The 19,805-nt window shown below is 36.4% G+C and overlaps 1 protein-coding gene across 1 annotated transcript; it reads right to left on the bottom strand.

Annotated features, from left to right (window-relative positions):
• Positions 1–15,646: 15,646 nt before the first annotated feature.
• Positions 15,647–16,576, bottom strand: LOC147497070 (uncharacterized). Its single transcript, XM_086562749.1, has one exon. It carries the CDS (start codon positions 16,574–16,576, stop codon positions 15,647–15,649), a length of 930 nt encoding a protein of 309 aa, XP_086418875.1.
• Between the last annotated feature and the right edge of the window lie 3,229 nt (positions 16,577–19,805).

The following is a 19,805-nucleotide window of genomic DNA, read 5'->3' as shown; positions in this document are numbered from 1 at the left end:
AATAAAAACTAAGGCTAAGGAACTAAAATAATACATGGTAAAGGAAAAGAAGTCAAGGGAGTAAATGGATTGTCCCCCCCTTGTTTTGTTTTCTTCTCCATTTGAGAGAAATCTCATTTTCTCCCACGTGAAACACCAAACCACATTTATTTCATTTTTATCCACCACATTAAAACAAAGTGACACCTTGCCTTTTTTCACTATTAACACCTAATCTAATTAATTACATGCAAGGTGTCAACTTTGCACCAATAATTTGGCATTTTTGTCTTGACATGCTCCATGATTGATGACTCAACAAATCGTGTGGGCTCGCATAGTGGGTTCACGTGCAGTCCAGTGGCAGTCCGATTTTTTGGCAATTTTACAACTTCTCACCTATGCGTAGAGTTCATTGCCCTGATTGTCTGAGCATCTCACTTGTCGCATTCGGAGTCCTGGTTCAAGAGGTAGGAGCTTCGGAAGTTTGATGCTTCTGTGCGGATTTGTTGGGCTTTACATGGCTGATTTGGAAGAATTCATATATACGTCGTTCCCGTGCTTTAAACGCAGGTTTAACCAATATTTTCATGTTTACTGCGAATACCTACAAAAGTACAAAAATATATTTATTTCATGATTATTAAACACATAATTAACCAAATTTATATGTCTCAATGGGGTTTCATATTACAGTTTTGGGTGCTTATACCAAATTTATTTCATAAGTGTCTTAAAAGCTGTTCTATATACCCACAAGGCATCAGATAATCTGAGAGACCAGTCTTTTATAGATGGATTAACTGTTTTTTCCAAAATGGATTTAATCTCTCTATTAGAGACTTCGACTTGGCCACTGGTTTGAGGATGATACAGAGTTGCCACCTTGTGAGTGACTCCATATTTCTTTACTAACAATTCAAAAATTTTATTACAAAAATGTTTTCCCCTATCACTAATGATAGCTTTGGGAACACCAAATTGAGAGAAAATATTTTTCTTTACGAACAAAATGACAGTTTTATGATCATTAGTACGATAGGCCATCGCCTCAATCTATTTTGACACGTAGTCAACAACTACCAGCATGTATAGAAAGCCATGAGAATTTGGAAAGGGACCCATGAAGTCGATGCCCCATACGTCAAAGATTTCCACAATTAAAATGGGATTTAAGGGCATCATATTGCGTTGAGTAATGCGTCCTAGCTGCTTGTAGTGGTTGCATGCTTTGCAATGCTCATGTGCATCTCGAAACAGTGTTGGCCAATAAAATCCACATTGTAGAACCTTGGCCGCTGTTTTCTTTCCACTGAAATGACCACCACAAGATTGTTCATGGCAGAAGGATAACACGTCATTGTGTTCCCAGTCGGGAATGCAACGGCGTATAAGTTGGTCGGAACAATACTTGAAGAGGTAGGGATCATCCTAGAAATAAAATTTCACAGTGGATAAAAACTTTTTCCGATCCGTACGAGTCCAAGATGAAGGGACCTCCTCGGTAACTAGGTAGCTTACTATATCAGCGTACCAAGGAGATAAAAAAAATGGAATACAAGTGTTTGTCTGGAAATAAATCATAGATGGGGTCGGCATCATTAGCGACATCATTGACGATTCGTGATAAATGTCTGCAACCACATTCTCACAACCTTTTTTATCTCTAATTTCTAGAGTAAACTCTTGCAAGAGAAGGATCCAGCAGATCAACCGCTGTTTTGCATCTTTTTTCGCTAAGAGGTAACGAAGCGCCGCATGGTCTGTGTAGACTATTGTGGAAGAACCAACTAGGTAAGGACGAAACTTATCCAGGGCATATACAACTGCGATAAACTCTTTCTCAGTGGTGGTATAGTTACGTTGAGCTTCATTAAGAGTTTTACTAGCGTAGTAAATGACAATTGGCTTGTTCTCTCGGCGTTGCCCTAGGATAGCTCCAATAGCATAGTCACTCGCATCACACATTAATTCAAAAGGTTTAGACCAATTAGGTAGTTGAATAATAGGAGCTGTAGTCAGGGCGGATTTTAAAGTCTCAAAGGCTTGTTTGCAATTGAAAGTGAAGTCAAATATGGCATCTTTAAGCAGGAGATTTGTTAAAGGTCGAGTAACCTTTGAGAAATCTTGAATAAATCTCCTATAGAATCCTACGTGTCCTAAAAATGCACGTATGTCGCGAACTGATTTTGGTATAGGAAGGGAAGTAATTTTTTCAATCTTAGCTTTATCGACTTTGATTCCATCCTTTGAAACGATATGACCTAGAACTATTCCTTTTGTAACCATAAAATGACATTTTTCCCAATTAAGAATGAGATTTTTCTCTTCACAACGTACTAAAACCTTTTCAAGATTTGATAGACAGCTATCGAAAGAATTACCATATATTGAGAAATCGTCCATGATTACTTCTATAAAGCGTTCAACCATATCACTGAAAATATGAAGCATACAGCGTTGGAATGTACCAGGTGCATTGTAAAGGCCAAAAGGCATTCATTTATATGCAAATGTACCAAAGGACAGGTGAACGTTGTTTTTTCTTGATCAGCAGGATCTATGATTATTTGAAAATATCTTGAATAACCATCAAGAAAATAGTAAAATGCATGACCCGCTAACCGTTCAAGCATATGATCAATGAAGGGAAGTAGGAAATGATCTTTACGAGTGACCGTATTAAGTTTGTGATAGTCAATGCATATTCACCACCTCACTAGAATACGAGCAGAGATGTATTCAACTTTATCATTTCGTACAACTGTAATGCCAGACTTCTTGGGAACAACGTGCATTGGACTCATCCAAACATTATCCGAGATAGGGTAAATAATATCGACATCGAGTAACCTTAAAATTTCTTCCCGTACCACCTCCTTCATGGTGGGATTAAGACGACGTTGCGGCTCACGTGACGTCTTGGCATCTTCTTCAAGATGTATGCGATGGGTGCACACATTATGGTCAATGACTTTAATGTCATCGAGAGACCATCCAATAGCAGAATGGTATTCATGAATGACACTAATTAAATGTGATTCCTGATCGGCAGTCAATTGTGATGATATGATAATTGGGTGACTACCATCTAGTTTAAGATGTACGTATTTTAATTCCAAAGGAATAGGCTTTAAGTCAGGAGGAGTGGGTATTAAAGATTCTCGAGAAAAATTGTCTTCCATAGAGAAAACAGACTGATGCTCGTCCAAGTCGGTTGAAATGATGGTCGTAGGGTCAAATAGTGGTATTGACTCTAATAACTTGTTTACATCCTGCGAATAAGCATCAACATCAAATTCAAAATCACCAAATGAAAGAAATTAGTGTACTTCATCGTCAGGAAAAGAGTTTGTGAAACATTCTTGTACAAGGGTGTCAACCAAGTTAACTTCACCATCATTTTCATTCTCTGGAATTTATTTCATAAACTTGAACACATTAACCACGACCGAAAGATTTTCGAAGGACATGGTCATAGAACCATCCCTACAATTTATGAGAGCATTAGCAGTTGCTAGGAAGGGACGCCCTAATATTATGGTAATGGAGTCACAGACAACTTCTGTATCCAAAATGGCAAAATCGACAGGATAGAAAAAATCTTGGACTTTTACAAGGACGTTTTCCACAATGCCTTTTGGATACTTAATGGAACGATCCACTAACTGTAGAGTCATCATGGCAGGTTTAAGCTCATGAAGACCTAGTTGTTTGAATAAGTAATAAGGAAGTAAGTTCACACTAGCTCCTAGGTCTAGTAGTGCAGTGGCCGTATATTTGTCACCTAATGTGCATGGAACTGTTGGTCTACTAGGGTCCTTGTATTTGACTATACCATTGTATTCGGTGATTGACGGAAACTATTTGGTAAGGAATGCTTGTTAAGGAACATTTGTTCTCCTTTTTGTGGTGCACATCTTTTAGAAATTTAGCATATTTTGGCAATTGTTTTAGGGCATCGAGAAAAGGTAAGTTTATTATCAAATTCTTAAAAGTTTCTCGAATTTCATCAAAATTTTCGTCAGGTTTATTCTTTGCCAAACGGTGCCTTAGGGCAGAATTTGGCATAAGGATCCGTTCGCTCGTTTCCCAATTTATGAATTGGTAACTTTGATGAACTTTGTGTTCCCACTATAGGTTCATTATTGGGAGCTGATACGCTGGAACCTTTGGTTACGTTTGTTTGATCATCTGGCATACGGATTTGATTGTCAACGGTTTTGCCAGAACGAAGAGTAGTTATGGCATTCACCTCACCTTGGTTTGGAGCATTTATATTAGGTGCATTGGTAACTTCATAGGCAGTGTTTTCTGGCTTAGGGTTCGGAACTGCTTGGCCAGGAAATACGCCTTTCTGACTCTTTTCTTGCGCTAATTGTTGAAGTGATTGTTGGATAGACGTTAGGATTTAGGATTGTTGGTTCATATAAGCGAACAAAGTCTCGCTTGTCCTATCAGTAGCAAGAGGCATAGGTTGTACAACAGGGACTAGTTCACGATTATTATTGAAAAGTTGAATAGCCAGAATTTGGATTGGTTGGAACAAGGCTGCGGTTGTTTTGGTAGTTATCATTAGAATACTTTGAAACTGATTTTTAACTTTGTTGGTATTGCTGATTATTTCCTTGGCGGTATGAAATAAAGTTGTTGGGTTGTCGAACAGGTGGATTTGCGAAACCTGGAAGAGGCCCCATCTGTTGGTTATTTTGGCGCCAAGCGAAATTTGGATGCTGTCTCCAAGGTGCATTAGGAATGTTGAATGCACATGCCTCTTTCGATGGTTGAGTAGGGGAAGCATATAACAAGGGACAATACGTATCAAGATGGTCAGGACTAAGACAAAGAACACATGGGGAGGTGTTAACGTTCATGACCTATTGTGGGAGTTGATCGTTTACTTGAACTGCAAGAGCATTTACTTTTTTAGTGAGGGATTCTATCAGATTTTTTAATTCGGGATAGTTTTTTACCTCAAAAATAGATGTAACTTTTGGAACAGTATCCTTAGATGACCTAGAAGAATCAGCATTACCCCAATGTGTACCTCTTTTTGCTTGTTTTTCAAGAAAAATATATGTTTCAGTAGCTCTTTTGTCCATGAAGCAACCACTATTCATTATGTCAAGAGTTTCTTTTTGATGATCAGATAGTCCATTAAAGAATGAACGAACAAGGACAGCGGTGTTGAGCCGATGATGAGGACATTCTAAAAGAAGATCCGTAAATCGACTCCATGCTTCTGTAAAGGATTCATGAGGATTTTGACGACAGAATTGGATTTTCTGAAGCATTTCAGTAGTTTTCTTTTGAGTGTAAAATTGTAGCATGAAAGCTTGGACAAGTTTATTCCATGTTTCTATGGATTGTGGCTGTTGTCCTGCTAGCCAAAGTGATGCTTTATCCGCTAAAGTGAAAGGAAATAACCGAAGCAAGAGTTGTTCCTTAGAGACTGCTGGATGGTGAAATGTTGTGGCCACTTGCTGAAGCCTACGGAGGTGATTGTACGGTTTTTCATGATCCAAACCATGATAAACAGGTAACAAACTAAAAACGTTGGGCGGAATTCAAAAATCACCGACAATATCCTCGAGTTTGATGCAGGAAGAAGGTCCTTCCTGCAATGCTGTATAGAAGTCCGAAAGGGGCTTCTCAGCTGGTGGATTTACGTCAGCCAAGACGAATGAAGGGAATGGTGACAAGGAATTTTATTGATTTGGATTAATAGATGAAGAACTTTATGGAGGTGAGAACTTACGCAAATGCTTATCGTATTTTCTCCTACGATAAGTATGTTCAAATTCTTTAGTAGAACCAGACCTTAATCTCATGCAAGCATAAAATTAGATCTAATTGATAGAAGAAACTTATTATTACTTGAATTTTATGATTATCTTCAAGTATTACCATTGAACAACGTAGGCCTAAGCTGCTGCTAACGTAGCAGTGAAGCTAGGAATACGTGTGCATAAATCAACAGCCAGGTCACAAGAGAGATATGAGGGAAGCTTTCTGTGCAAGCACGGTTCTAATTAAGTAACCTCAATCTTTCAAGTTTCTTAGGTATCGTTGGAATATGTTTTAAGATTTATGGAATTAAAATTTATGCAAGGTCCTATTTATTTTATTTTATTATTATTATTTTTTAATTAAAATTTATGCAAGAGAGAAAGTATAATCAGGCAAATACGACCTACTCATACATTACTAGATACAGGAGCATGTGAAGATACTCTACTCATATGTTTAGCAATACGAATAGGCAAGGTTGTATCATCAATAAATACTTCGATACGTACATGCAAATACACATCAGTAATACGTATATGTAGGCAAATAGGTAGATTTATATTACGTATACGTATATCTACACTAACAGGCAAATTGTAATCACTCATACATATCTCGTTATAGTGTCATGCGAAGATATTATACGTACGTAGATATATACGACTAGGCAAAGACGTAAACTAAACATGCAACGTATTATACATAAACTAAAATACGACTCTTGTTTTGTATAATAATTCAATTTCGTCAATACTCATTGAGATTGCAATTGTCATATAGAGAGCAGCTTCACCCCGGAGTATTTAGAAACAACTTACCCAACTCAGATTTTAACCCTCGTTGGAATGTTCTCCTTTTTGATGACAAAATTGACTTATTAAACAAGACAATTTTCTAAAATAATGATTTTGGAGGGGAAAACAGTGGATTTTGACCTCAAAAATGACATCCACAGCGTGCGCGCCATTGAGATCTTTCCGAATTGAGCTCACACGCATGAATCAGAGAACCGTAGCCAAAGTTATGGCCAAAATACCAAAACACACTCTAATTACTATGTATAACTCAAAAGTTAAATATGCCAACATGCAATTATATTCCATCCATATCTATATATATGCTAAACATGCAACTTATATATATATATATATATATATATATATATATATATATATATATATATATATATATATATATATAACCATGAAAAATAGTACCATGGACATGTACATATACATTTAGATGCGATTCATAGTCACTTAATCGTATATAGATATTCATAGGCGTATTCACATGATTCATGCATATTTCTAACCTAATATGCAAATAATAGTCTATGCTACGACATAACTGCATACATGTGAATCATATAATACTCTATTAAAATTTTGAAACCTGTTAGCGTCCCGCAAGTTCGCAAAAGAAAAGAAACGTGCACAACAAGTCAAATTTTCTCACAGTAAGCTTAGTGTTTGTTGTAACCTAGTTTCTAGGTCCTAGCATTTGGAACCTGTAAGTGCAACCAAAAGCAGCATGCGGATCAGTAGCAAAACACGGGAGATTTCAAAAAATAAAATAAAATAAATAAAACGAAGAAAACACAAGAAAAAGAAATAAATGAAAGGATGAGAATGGGGGTTTCCCCTTTGAGCAATTCTAGTTTGCAAGCATAGGTCCTTGGGTCTTTAGAATGGCAGCGGTGCCATTTGATATCTATCACTTTTCGGTATAAAGATAGAAAATCTTTATTTCGTTCAGAGTAGACTCAAGTCTTTACTCACGTCTTATTGCGTTTAGTTGAGTAGGGATTCGAACCAACCTAAACTCTAGGACAACATACAACTTTTTAATGCCCTAAAAAGGGAAACTAGTGAGTAAGTTTAATATTGAATTACTAGCTAAGCTTGGTTTTATTGTTTAAGCCCTAACGAGTGCAAAAAAATGTGAAAACACGAAAACGGTAGAAAAAGACTAAGAATTTTACAAGATATTTAAGAAGAAAGAAGTAGTGGAAGATTATAATACTCATGCAAGAACTTATTATCTTATCTTAGTATAGGATTCCTACCGTCTCTAAGCTGTTTTGAGTATATTATCAAACCCGAACCGGCTTGAGCGTCGATCCCTAGCGAGATGAACTCATCTCTAAGTCCATTTCCCTAGCATAAGAAGTTGAACTAGACTTTCATCTCTGAAACTCCATCTCAACTTCTGGACTCATAAAACATAATCCTGTCAAATCTAGAAACAAGGAGTTAATTAAGGCTCGCGCGCACGACTATCCTAGACATGGAAAGGAAGGCGAATGCGAGCCTTTCTTCACTTCCAGGCCTCAAGTTTGGTCGGACACTACCATTTTGGGGTAGTGTGTTATATGCGTCTTAGGTCTAGGCAGAGAATCCTACTACAAAGAAATCTATACAAACCCTCACATGAGTATCATTAACCCTCCACCTTGGAGGATTTTAGCTCATGATCCTTGGGTTTATTTTTGTAAGATACAAACTAATAAGTAATTAAAAGAAGAAAGGAATATAAAAACAGATTACCTAAGAAAGAAAGAAATTTTATTAGAAACTAGAAAGTGTTTCCACCATTAACATCTTACAAGCTTTCTTTTAAACAAAAACAAAAACTCCCCTCCAAAAGATAAAGACTAGGAATTTAAATGGAACAAGAGTCATGGAAATCAATGTAGTGCATCCCCCCTTGTTTTGTTTTCTTCTCCATTTGAGAGAAATCTCATTTCCTCCCACGTGAAACACCAAACCACATTTACTTCCTTCTTACCCACACAATCCACAACAAAATGACACCTATCTTTTTTTTTTTTCACTATTAACACCTAATCTCATCTAACTTTATTAACTACATGCAAGGTGTCACTTTTGCACCAATTATTTTCACCTTTGTCTTGACTTGTATGATGACTCATCAAATCTTGCGAGCCCACATAATGGGTCCACGTGCAGTCCAATGGCGGTCTGGTCTTTTGTCAATTTTACAACTTCCTGCCTATGCGCAGAGTTCATCGCACTGATCGTTTGTGCAGCTCACTTTTCGTATTTGGAGTCCTGGTTCAAGAGGTAGGAGCTTCGGAAGTTTGATGCTTCTGTGTGGATTTGTTGGACTTCACATGGGCTTAATCGGAAAGCTTATGTACACTCCCTATTCCGTGTTTAAATGCTGGCTTTATCATTATTTATACGTTAGTTGCTCCAACCTGCAAAAACACGAAAATGCGATTATTCCATGATTATTAAACACAAAATTAACCGAAATATTATGTCTCTATGGGGTTTTATAGTACAGTTTTGTGTGCTTATCAACTCTCCCTGGATCATTCTTTGAAAACTTATATTTGTACCCAGTCTCAATAGAATACTGCAATACTTTAAGACGGAAATCATTAACATCCACAAATGTTTGACTAACATGTTTGAGATTAAAAGTCCATAATCTACTCCTCAATTCTTTAATAGGCACTCTCTCACTGACAATACTACTAGTCCCACTATTAAAAGCACAAGAGCTACCGTAAGAATTAAAAGAACTACCACCAGATGTACTACTCTCACCTACTCTATAAAAACACAACATACAAGCAAGTTTCAAAAAGACATCAATGTTAACTGTAGATAAGCCCTTTGCAAAGCTGTAGCATGCTAAAGATTGAAGCTTTGCATCATTTTCTATAACAAATGCCTTCTCATCACGAGTGAAATAAATATCAAAGCATGATTGATTTAACTCGGGCCAATTCGTTGAAATCTCATTTTTGACATCGATAATTGAAGAAGACGGACCAATACGACTCGCGAGAGTCAAATTTTTGTAGGATATAACTCTAAGAACAGTAAAATCCATCCTACAACACAAAATTGAAATGATCGAAACTAAAAATTACAACAATTCCATTATCTCAAAAGAGTGCAGGTTATATTATTCAATGAAAAAAATGATCAAATACAGAGATGACGATAAGTTAAATTATCGCTGATCAATTTCCATCTTTTGCTTGCCCTAGATAACATAATAATAGAAGTGTAGGTGTAAATAAATGTTCCTTAGTGGTGAACAAAGAAGAAAAGTCCAAAAGTCCAAAAAGGAGAACAAAGAAGAAAAGAGAAAGAGAATTCAATTTTTCAAAAATCCATCAAAAGGAGAAATAAAGAAATAAAAGAGAAATTGAGAAGGTCTCAATTTCCGACCAAAATCAAAATATGATGAAATCACCATTGCCAAAGATCAAAGAAAATTCTTTTCCAAATACATGATAATAAAAAAAAAATTGAGGAAGAAATAAATTAAGTAACAACTTTCATATAAAAGGGTATGTAAGGTATTTTGAAAAAACAATAAAGGTGCAGTTGGTTTTTTCTCGCAAACTCACCGAAAAAGAAACCTTTATTTTGCACTTTTACAAATCGTGTGGGCTTTAGACATAATTCAAAAAGTCAACGGGTTTTAGGCTAATAAAGACCGGAATCAGGGTTTTAAACCTAGTTTTATGAAAATTAAATTATATAAAAAATAATATCACAATATATATAATAGAAAATAAAAAAATAAAATAAAATAACGGCAAAGCAATAATGACAAATATTTTAAAATATATTAATACTGAATGAAACTAACGTCAAAGAACAATTAATGGGGAACCGAAAACTGGATGCAATTGCATCGAACTAACCTCAAATACTATTTAACGGGAAATCGGAATATGGATACAACTGCATTAAACTAACCTAAAAGAATAATTAATGGGAAATCAAAACTTGGATGCAAATACATCAAAAAATAATTGTTAGGAAATCGGAAACTGGATGCAAATGCATTGAACTAACCCTCAAAGATTAAATTAACAGGAAATCGGAAATCGTTAGAAGATAATCAAGATAATATTAAAATAAGGTGATTTGCTTGGACGCACCCATAAAAACACTCTCATACCCCATAACTAACTAAAGTTTTTGCCATACCCCAATAACCGCCTCAATCCAATAATATCTCCCAAATTAATTTGGAGTATTTCCAATAGGGGCAAAAAAAAAAACAACAATACGGTATTTTTTTCAGCAATCTTCTTTTCCCCTCTGCTTAGCACTGGACACAAAACACATTCCAAAAGTTTTACACAACACAGACAATTGGTTAGTATTGTATGAAATTTAGATATCACTTCTTTCCTCATACGCAAAAGATGGTGATCGAGCAACTCAATTTGGGTCGATGATAGGTCAAGAACCAAGATCATGAAAGATAGCCCCATTGAATGATTGGAAATTGTGATGTACAAGTATGTGCCACTTCCCACAAAAAAACTGTTTTCACTGTTTATCTAATATACTTGCTATCCATATAACTAGCAAATGGAGTCCCAAAAAACACATATTGGCGGCATGGGTAAATGAATTAAAGCAGTTAAATAAAATGGAAAGGTAATGCAATGAATCTTATATAGTGTATAGAGAGCATACACATGAAAAGATACAGGTACATGAGCCATTGTAGTGAAAAGATACGGATAATAGCATAGTGACCAGATACCACTAATGATTGAGTTAGACATGATCACATGAAATTCAGTCATATACTTTTAGTAGCATTAACATCCTTTAAACTTGATTCTTCTAACTTCTCTATTTCATTATCATCTAATGCATGGGTTTCAAAGGTTTTGGAAATAAATGATGGCAATACATCTGACTGAACTAAGTCGGAATCAATTTTCCCAACAACCGATTCACCAAAACCTTTTACAGTAACATCATCATTATTGCATACGCCCAGATACATTAGCAGGAAATGTCCAAATCGGAATGAACAATTTGTCTTGGGGTAGGCCTAATGAAAAAAAGGGTAATTTAGGAACCAAAATATGTCTAAAACAATTTTAGTTATTTATTTTAAAGTTAGGGATGGCCGTATGGGAGTGTTTTTATGGGTGTGTCCAAGATCACCCTTAAAATAACCTCAAAGAATGATTAATAGGACATCGATAACTGGATGCAACTACATTGAACTAACCTCAAAGAATAATTAACGGGAAATCTGAAACTGGATGCAAATGTATTGAACTAACCTCAAAGAATAATTACAGGGAAATAAAAAACTGGACACAAATGCATTGAACTAACCTCAAAAAATAATTAATGGGAATTCAGAAACTTGATACAACTGCATTGAACTAACCTGCTCAAAAAATAATTAACAGGAAATATGAAATTGGATGCAAATGTTTTAAACTAACCTCAAAGAATAATGGAATCCGGATACATGAAAATACATTGAACTAACCTCAAATAATATTTAATGGAAAATTGGAATTGAACTAACCTCAGAATAATTAGTATAAAATCCAAAATTTGATGAAAATGCATTAAACTAACCTCAAAGAATGATTAACAGGAAATCGGAAATTGTAAGCAACTGCATTTGACTAACCTCAAATAATAATTAATGAGAAATCAGATGCAAATGCATTGAACTAATCTCAAAGAATGATTAACGGGAAATTGGAAATTAGATGCAACTACATTGAGCTAATCTCAAAGAATAATTAGCGGGATATCGAAAATTGGATACAAATGCATTGAAATAACCTCAAATAATAGTTAACTGGAAATCGGAAGCCGGATGTAACTGCATCACATTGACCTCAAAACATAAATAACTAGAAATTGCAAACTATCGAACTAACCTAGAAAAATAATTAGCAGGAAATCAGAAACTAGATGTAGATGTATTGAACTAACCTCAAAGAGTAATTAACGGGAGATTAGAACCTAGATGCAAATGTAATGAACTATTCTCAAAGACTAATTAACGAAACATCGAAAACTAGATGCAACTGTACTGAATTAACCTTAATGAATAACTAACGGGAAATCATAAAGTGGATGCAATTGCACTGAACTAACCTCAAATAATAATTAACAGGAAATCAGAAACTTGATGCAACTGCATTGAACTAACCTCAAAGAATAATTAATGAGAAATTGGAAACTGGATGTAACGTACTATATTGAACTAACCTTAAAGAATAATTAATGGAAAATCAGAAACTTGATGCAAATGCATTGAACTAATTACCCTAAAACATGTTTGTATTATACGTTGGGGGAATAAATGTCTCGACAAATATAGTTTTGCATTTTAAGTAGTGTTTATCATAAATCTTTTGTTATGATTGGGAATGTCTTGCTATTCAAGTAGCTTCAATATTATCTTCACCACATTGGGCATTCTCACAAAACTTCAATCAAACTTCTATTATTAAATCTAACAACAAAAAGAAGTCGATGAGTTTTATCAAGGTTTGGTGCTTCCTTTTTATAGGGAGTGGTGCAAAAAATTTGAATGAGTGATTAATATAATTTATATGTCTCATAGCTATGTATAGTTGTTAATATTTTTTAAAATAATTTAGTATAACGGCACCCGTTCGTAGGACGGGTTCGGAAGCTAGTAAAGAGGATTAAAGATAAACCTAACTAGGCTACTGATAGGAAATTAGTCAGCCTAAATTAATAGACTAATCTAACCTTAGTTAAACTGCAAGCGCACAACTATCGTTGAAAATAGTTACGGCGAATAGGTCGATCCCACAGGGATTGCTACTTAGGACAAACGAGTATTAAAATTATACTTAACTAATTCGAACAATATTTCTTTTATGGAAGTTTGAATTACTATTAACTAAAATTAACTAATTACTACGAAGGCAATAAATTAAATTGAGAAATTCAATGGAGAGAATTCTAGGACCGTTGAATCCACCTCAGACCCCAGTTTGTATTTATAGAATTAATTCCAATATTCCAGATTTTATACGAGTAGCATTATCGATGAGAATCAATTGCTTTCTCGATGATATGATCGTGATAATGTTAACTAAAGATGTATCTTCTAAAGTTTCGGCACTACAGATCAAAGTTAAAAGATTAGTCGTCCTTTTATGGCACCAATAATATCTAAATTTGACGTCAACAGTTAAAACAAGCTTAACTAATAGTAACGAATATCAAACTATAAAGCATGCGTGACATACTATATGAAAGATATAAGCTATCAATACATTAAACTAGAAAAATATAGCAATTTAAACTAATTAGAAATCATCGAAATTAATCCCAAAAAACACAAACATTAGCCTAAGGCTTCATCTGTCCTAGACTTGGAATTTAGCTATACACGATAACTTGCAACACGAAAATACAAGAAGAATAAATCATCGACAAAACCGTAATCCCACTTCGTCTCCTCTCGGCTCCAATTTGTGCTCTCAAAAGATCTGTTTTTCTGCTTGCAAAAGAGTGCTCCCAATCTTGGTTTTTCTCTTCTATATATATTGGACTAACACCAAGAGTATGATTCGAATTAGAAAACTTCTAATTCGGTCGCAAGAGTTTCGGTTTCGATCGGTGCTGTAATTGGTGAAGTTTGTTTTCTTCGGGTTCCTGTACGTGATAGATAAGAGAATAGGTGGTGATGATCAGGTGGTAGATGGTGTGGCTTGATTGGTTTGGGTGTGGTTCAATAAAAATCGCCGGGCATAAAAAGAGATTTTTGGTTCTGTTTGTGCGAATTAGCACTAAGAATTGAGAGATAGTCTAAGAGATGATCAGGTGCTTTAGGATGGACGGTGAATGGTATGGCCAGTAGTTGGGTGCACATGGTTTGGTCTTTAGTTATTGGACCAAGACTAAAATTTAGGCCCAAATTATATTTTATTTTATTTCCTCACATGCTTAAGAAGGCCCACCCAAAGGCCCAACCAAAAGTAAATAATAACCCACTAGTACACCAATACTGTTTCAGGCACCTCCACTGAACTGCACAACCTTGTCATGGGAACTCATGCACTGACATCCTGAATCTTGACAATTTCCACACTTTTAATCATGTTAAGTCCAATCCCTATAAATTCACCAAAAATACACTAACTAAATCAAATGAATAAATTAAACAAACTAACTAATATAAAATTGAGCGTAAGTATATAATATTTATGCGCTTATCAAATACCCCCAAACTTACATTTTACTAGTCCTCGAGCAAAACTAGAACTAAACAAATAAGAAAAAAAAACTAACTCACTTTCGTAGGAATGACGATTACACTTAGCATGTGTAAAAAGCCTTTTTAACCCCTAGGTTACCCTTAGTGGACGAGTTTAGTCTCGTGATGGTTTTCAGAAACGGTACCCCCAAACATTAACATAGCATAACCAATGGTGATATAATTTTCTCAGAGATAAAAACTTTTGCCAACTGATAAATAAGTTCAAAAATTATTATTATTATTATTATTATATTTAGTTAAGCTAGGGATTGGCAGGCCCTCACCTGTTATATTGCTTAAGAAACTCTTACATAGTTTGTTCCTTGAGCATTTTGCTTCCACAATACTATGAAGGGGTTGATGGGGGGGATGAAAAAAAAAAAATTACATTATGTGTATCATGTGATGGTTTAATAGAAGCCAAATAATCTACTGCCCTGTTTGTCTCTCTTACTACATGACTGAAGGAGATGTATTCAAAGAGGAGACTCAAACTTTGAATGGTAATGACTAAATCTAGGAAGTACCAAGGGGGCATCTCTTGTTTGTTAATAGCTTTTACTGCCCTTAACGAATCTAACGCGACTTCCACTTTCAGAAGCCCCTCATGGAGGCGCATCATTTTAACCCGACTTCAATAGCTAAAAGTTCTTGGAATAGCACTGATTGCATTCCGCCATTCCCTGTATAATTCGTAACAACTTGACCTTGACTGTCTCGTATTGCCCCTCCATGCCCCGTACCATTACTGCTTAAGCTTCCATCAGTATTGAGTTTAACTCTATTTTTGAGTGGTGGATCCCAAGAGCAACTAGTATACACCAGGAGCTTGAACTGCAAGTTGAGTCCTATTCTGGTACACGGAAGCTCGAGCATCCAAAGAATCCTTTACCTGAGGCTTCAGAACTACTGGGTAGTTTTTGAGGTCCCGTGCCAGCTTGTTGAACAGCTCTAATGCATTCCTGCTTGAAGCCTGAAAGTGTCGCCTGTTTCTCTCTTTCCAGATGGTGTCCACTGCAGCATATAAGTAAACTTTGTATACTTCCCCTAATTCATGCCTTTTACAGAGCCTAAAGATGGATGACCATTCTCTATTAGAAGTTCTAGAATCAATAGAGATATCGAGAAGCTTTTTAATCTTGGAAATGATCTGCTGGGAGTAAGGACACTCAAAGAAAAGATGTTTCGAATGCTCTCTACTGCTATTACATAAGCAACATGCAGAATGAGAAATGATTTTCCTTCGCACCAGATGGTCTTGGGTAGGAATAGTGTTAGAGAAGAGTTTCCAACATGTGAAAGAATGTCTCGGCAGAACCCATTTTCCCCACACAAAATTATACCACCTCACTTTGTTTCTAACTGGGTTAAGAGCAGTGTAGGCGCTACTAGAGGTATAGAAACCACTCTGGTGGGGAGTCCACACTATTTTGTCTTGAAGGAGATTCCTATAGATGCTGGCAGTGAGAATTTCAGTTTTGAGATTAAAAGACAGCATTAGAAGCACGTGGTAATTCCAATAACCATTATCTAGCAAACAACTGACCTTGGCATCCATAGGAAATTGCCACGCTGACAAGGCTTTAACATTGAATAGAAGAGGAGAATTGCCACACCAGATATCATGCCAGAGCAGCGTATTCTCACCATTAGCGATTGTATACTTGATGAGCTTCATAGCTTCCTTTCTAGCATCTAGAATTTTTCTCCAAGACCAAGAACAGTCCTTCGGGGTTGTCATAGTTCAGAAAAATTGTTTTTTTATGTGATACTTCCAAGTCCAATCCACCTAAATAGTTTCCTCTTTAATAGCCACTTTGAAGACTAATCCGCCGTAGGCTCCCCGGTTCCATCTTTGAAGATTTGCAAATCCAAGTCCTCCTTCATTCTTTGGTTTACTCATGGTACACCAGCTAGCATGATGAAAGGCTTTCTGCAATCCATTATAAGACCATAGAAAGCGAGCGCAAATTTTCTCAACTTGATCCACAACCATTTTAGGCAAAATGAACGTTCTAGCCCAAAATATATGGAATGATAATAGAATTGACATAATCAACATGGCTTTTCCTATATGAGAGAGCTGTCGGGCTTTCCAATATGTAACCTTTTGGGTGACTCGTTCAATTAAAGGTTAGCATTCTCTTATGCCCAACCTTCCCGAGATCAAAGGAAGGCCCAAATACCGGACAGGGGGTTTTACCAATTCAACTCCTAATATAGAAGCAAGTGATTGAGCACCTTGATGATTGAGGGCACCAGTAAGTATGGTGGTCTTGTGAGTATTGATGTGTAGTCCAGTTGCCCTACTAAATTTTAGGAGACATTCTTTAACCGCAAGAATAGAGTTGCTTTCCCATTTACAAAAGAGAAAGACATCGTCTGCGATGGCAAGGTGTGATAGTTTCACTCTTTTGCACTTAGGGTGAAACTATATTCATTTCTCATTATGCTTCTTAAGAGAATACAGCTGAGAATTTCCATAACTAATACAAATAGATACAGAGATATAGGATCTCCTTGTCTCAAGCCTCGGGCACTAGGAAAGAATCTTTCCGCAGCTCGATTGATCATCACAAAATAAGAAGGAGAGAAAACACACATCTGGATCTAGTTGCACATAAGAGGAGGGAGCTTGAAGGTTTTCAACATAACTTGTATAGTGTCCCAACTAACCATATCAAAAGTTTTCCGTATGTCTACTTTGATAGAACACCTCAGAGTGCCATGTTTCCTATCATACCCTCGCAGAAGCTCATGAGAAAGTAAGATGTTGTCATGTATGGTCTTGCCAGGGATGAAAGCTGATTGATTAGGATAAACCAAATCATTAATCACCAATTTCAGTCTATTTGTAAGAACTTTAGACATGCACTTATATATGGTGTTGCATAAGGTAATCGGTCTAAATTTTTCTACCCGAGATGGATTAGTTATTTTGGGAACAAGACAAAGAAGGGTTGCATTGACCCCTCTAGGGAGTTTACAAAATCTAAAAGCATTTTGAATTGCCAAAATAAAATCAAGACCAATAGTAGATCAACATTTCCTAAAGAAAAAAGGAGTATATCCATATGGGCCAGGTGCTTTATTATCCTCCATCTCAAAGAGCCCTTGCTTTATTTCATCTTCTGTCACTTCAGAGTCCAAGGAAAATGAATCACTGACTGTGGCTCTGACTGGTAAGTTTTGGAAGAATACTGGACTGGAGATCTCCTCCCCTTTTGTACCAAGAATCCCTTTATAGAACTTAACAATCATATTAATAATGTCTTCTTGTCCTTAGACTATGTCTCCATGATCATCTTGTAGAGGCTAGATGCCACTTCTAGCTCTTTTTCCTTAAGAATATTGAAGAAATAGGTAGTGCACTTGTCACCTTCCAACATCCATTCACCCTCTTCCTTAAGCTAAATCTCAGAGGCTTCCGCACTAGCAAGAGTCTGATACTTATTAAGAGCAGATTTTTCACTTTGGCCAAGGTGTGGATTGAAAGGATATCCTGCAAAAGCTTCTGGATATCATATAGCTCCTCCCTAGCTTTTATAACTCTACCATGGAGGTCGGAAAAGTTCTTCCGTGCCCAAGGCTTGAGCCTTTCCTTTAGAAGCTTAAGTTTCTGCATGAGATATACATGGGATTGGAATAAATAGGAGTCTGCCACACCTCTTCAAGAATGGATTGAAATTCCGGTTGCTCCACCCAGTAACTTTTGAATCTAAACGAGACTATTTGCCTGCTTTGCGTATTCCACTAGGGGAATGATCATAAATGCCGTGTGGGAGGAATTCTGCTTTAGAGGACGGATATTGAGCCAACCATAGACTATTTAATAAGCTTCGGTCTATTTTTGTCATAATCCTGCCAGGTCCATCCACCTTGTTACTCCATGTGAAAAAGAAGCCATTAAAAGATAAATCCGATAGGCCACAAGCTTCTAAACATTCAATAAAATCACTTGCTTCTCTTAGATGCATGGGCACCCCCCCTCTTCTCTCCTCTGCTTTAGAAATGTTATTAAAGTATGTGACAACATTCCAAGGCAGATTGATAGAGCTGTGAAGGGATCTAATGCCGTGCCATAGTTTTAATCTTTTAACTTTGGCATTTCTCGTGTAGACTATAGTGAGAAAATACACTTCATTGTTCGGTAAATGAGTAACCTTACAATGAATGTATTGGTCAGACTCCATAATCTTAGCAATATGCATTTTGCATAGGTCCCAGCATATCCAGATTCTACCTGAGGGATCCTTGCTATAATTATTCATATGTTCCCAGAGAGGGCAACAAATATTGCGAATGCGCTCGTACTTGTGTTGCCTAACTTTCGTTTCCAGCAAACAATACACACTCAACTTCTTTTCTATTTTGACTTTATTAATTTCTTTGGCCTTTTGGTCATCATTGGTTCCTCACACATTCCACACACAGATAGGTGTAGTAATTAGTGACGTTTGGGCCGTCCCCTTCTTTTGCTGCTGATCGGCTGCTTGGAAGAACTTTCAAAATGCTCATTCTGCTGAGATACTATCCTTTGATTGGGGATAACATTAGGTGCTATCCTTTGATTGGGGATAGCACCGAAGGACTCATTAACTTGGCCACTCCTATTGCTTGCCTTGTGACAACACCCGAGGGTGTACCTGGAGGAGGGGAGAGGAGTAGGTTTGAAGATAGTAAAACTTTGTCTTGAAAGTTTTATGTTTCTTCTTCAGAAATTTCACTTGCATCAAGAACGCTTTGAGTATCCTCTTCGAGGGCAGAGAATCTGTTATGATCCATAGCATAAAGAATTTCATCCCCTATAGGAAAAGGGGCGTCAGCTTTTATAATTGTAATAGGAAAGGTATTTCCCATTGCCATTTCCAGGAGTTGCATCAATTCTTCTTGCAATATAGTGGAATTGTCTGAGACAAACTGGACCAAAGCATTACAAGTTTGAGGGGGGGGGGGATTCACTATGTTGG

Source organism: Coptis chinensis, chromosome 5 (genome assembly GCF_015680905.1).
Source record: "Coptis chinensis isolate HL-2020 chromosome 5, ASM1568090v1, whole genome shotgun sequence".
Lineage (NCBI taxonomy): Eukaryota > Viridiplantae > Streptophyta > Magnoliopsida > Ranunculales > Ranunculaceae > Coptis > Coptis chinensis.
The sequence above is the reverse complement of the archived record's forward strand: the minus strand, read 5'-3'. Positions and strand labels throughout refer to the sequence as shown.

Excerpts from the sequence above, each read along its gene's own strand:
- LOC147497070 (XM_086562749.1), bottom strand. The coding sequence starts at position 16,576 with ATGACAACCCCGAAGGACTGTTCTTGGTCTTGGAGAAAAATTCTAGAT.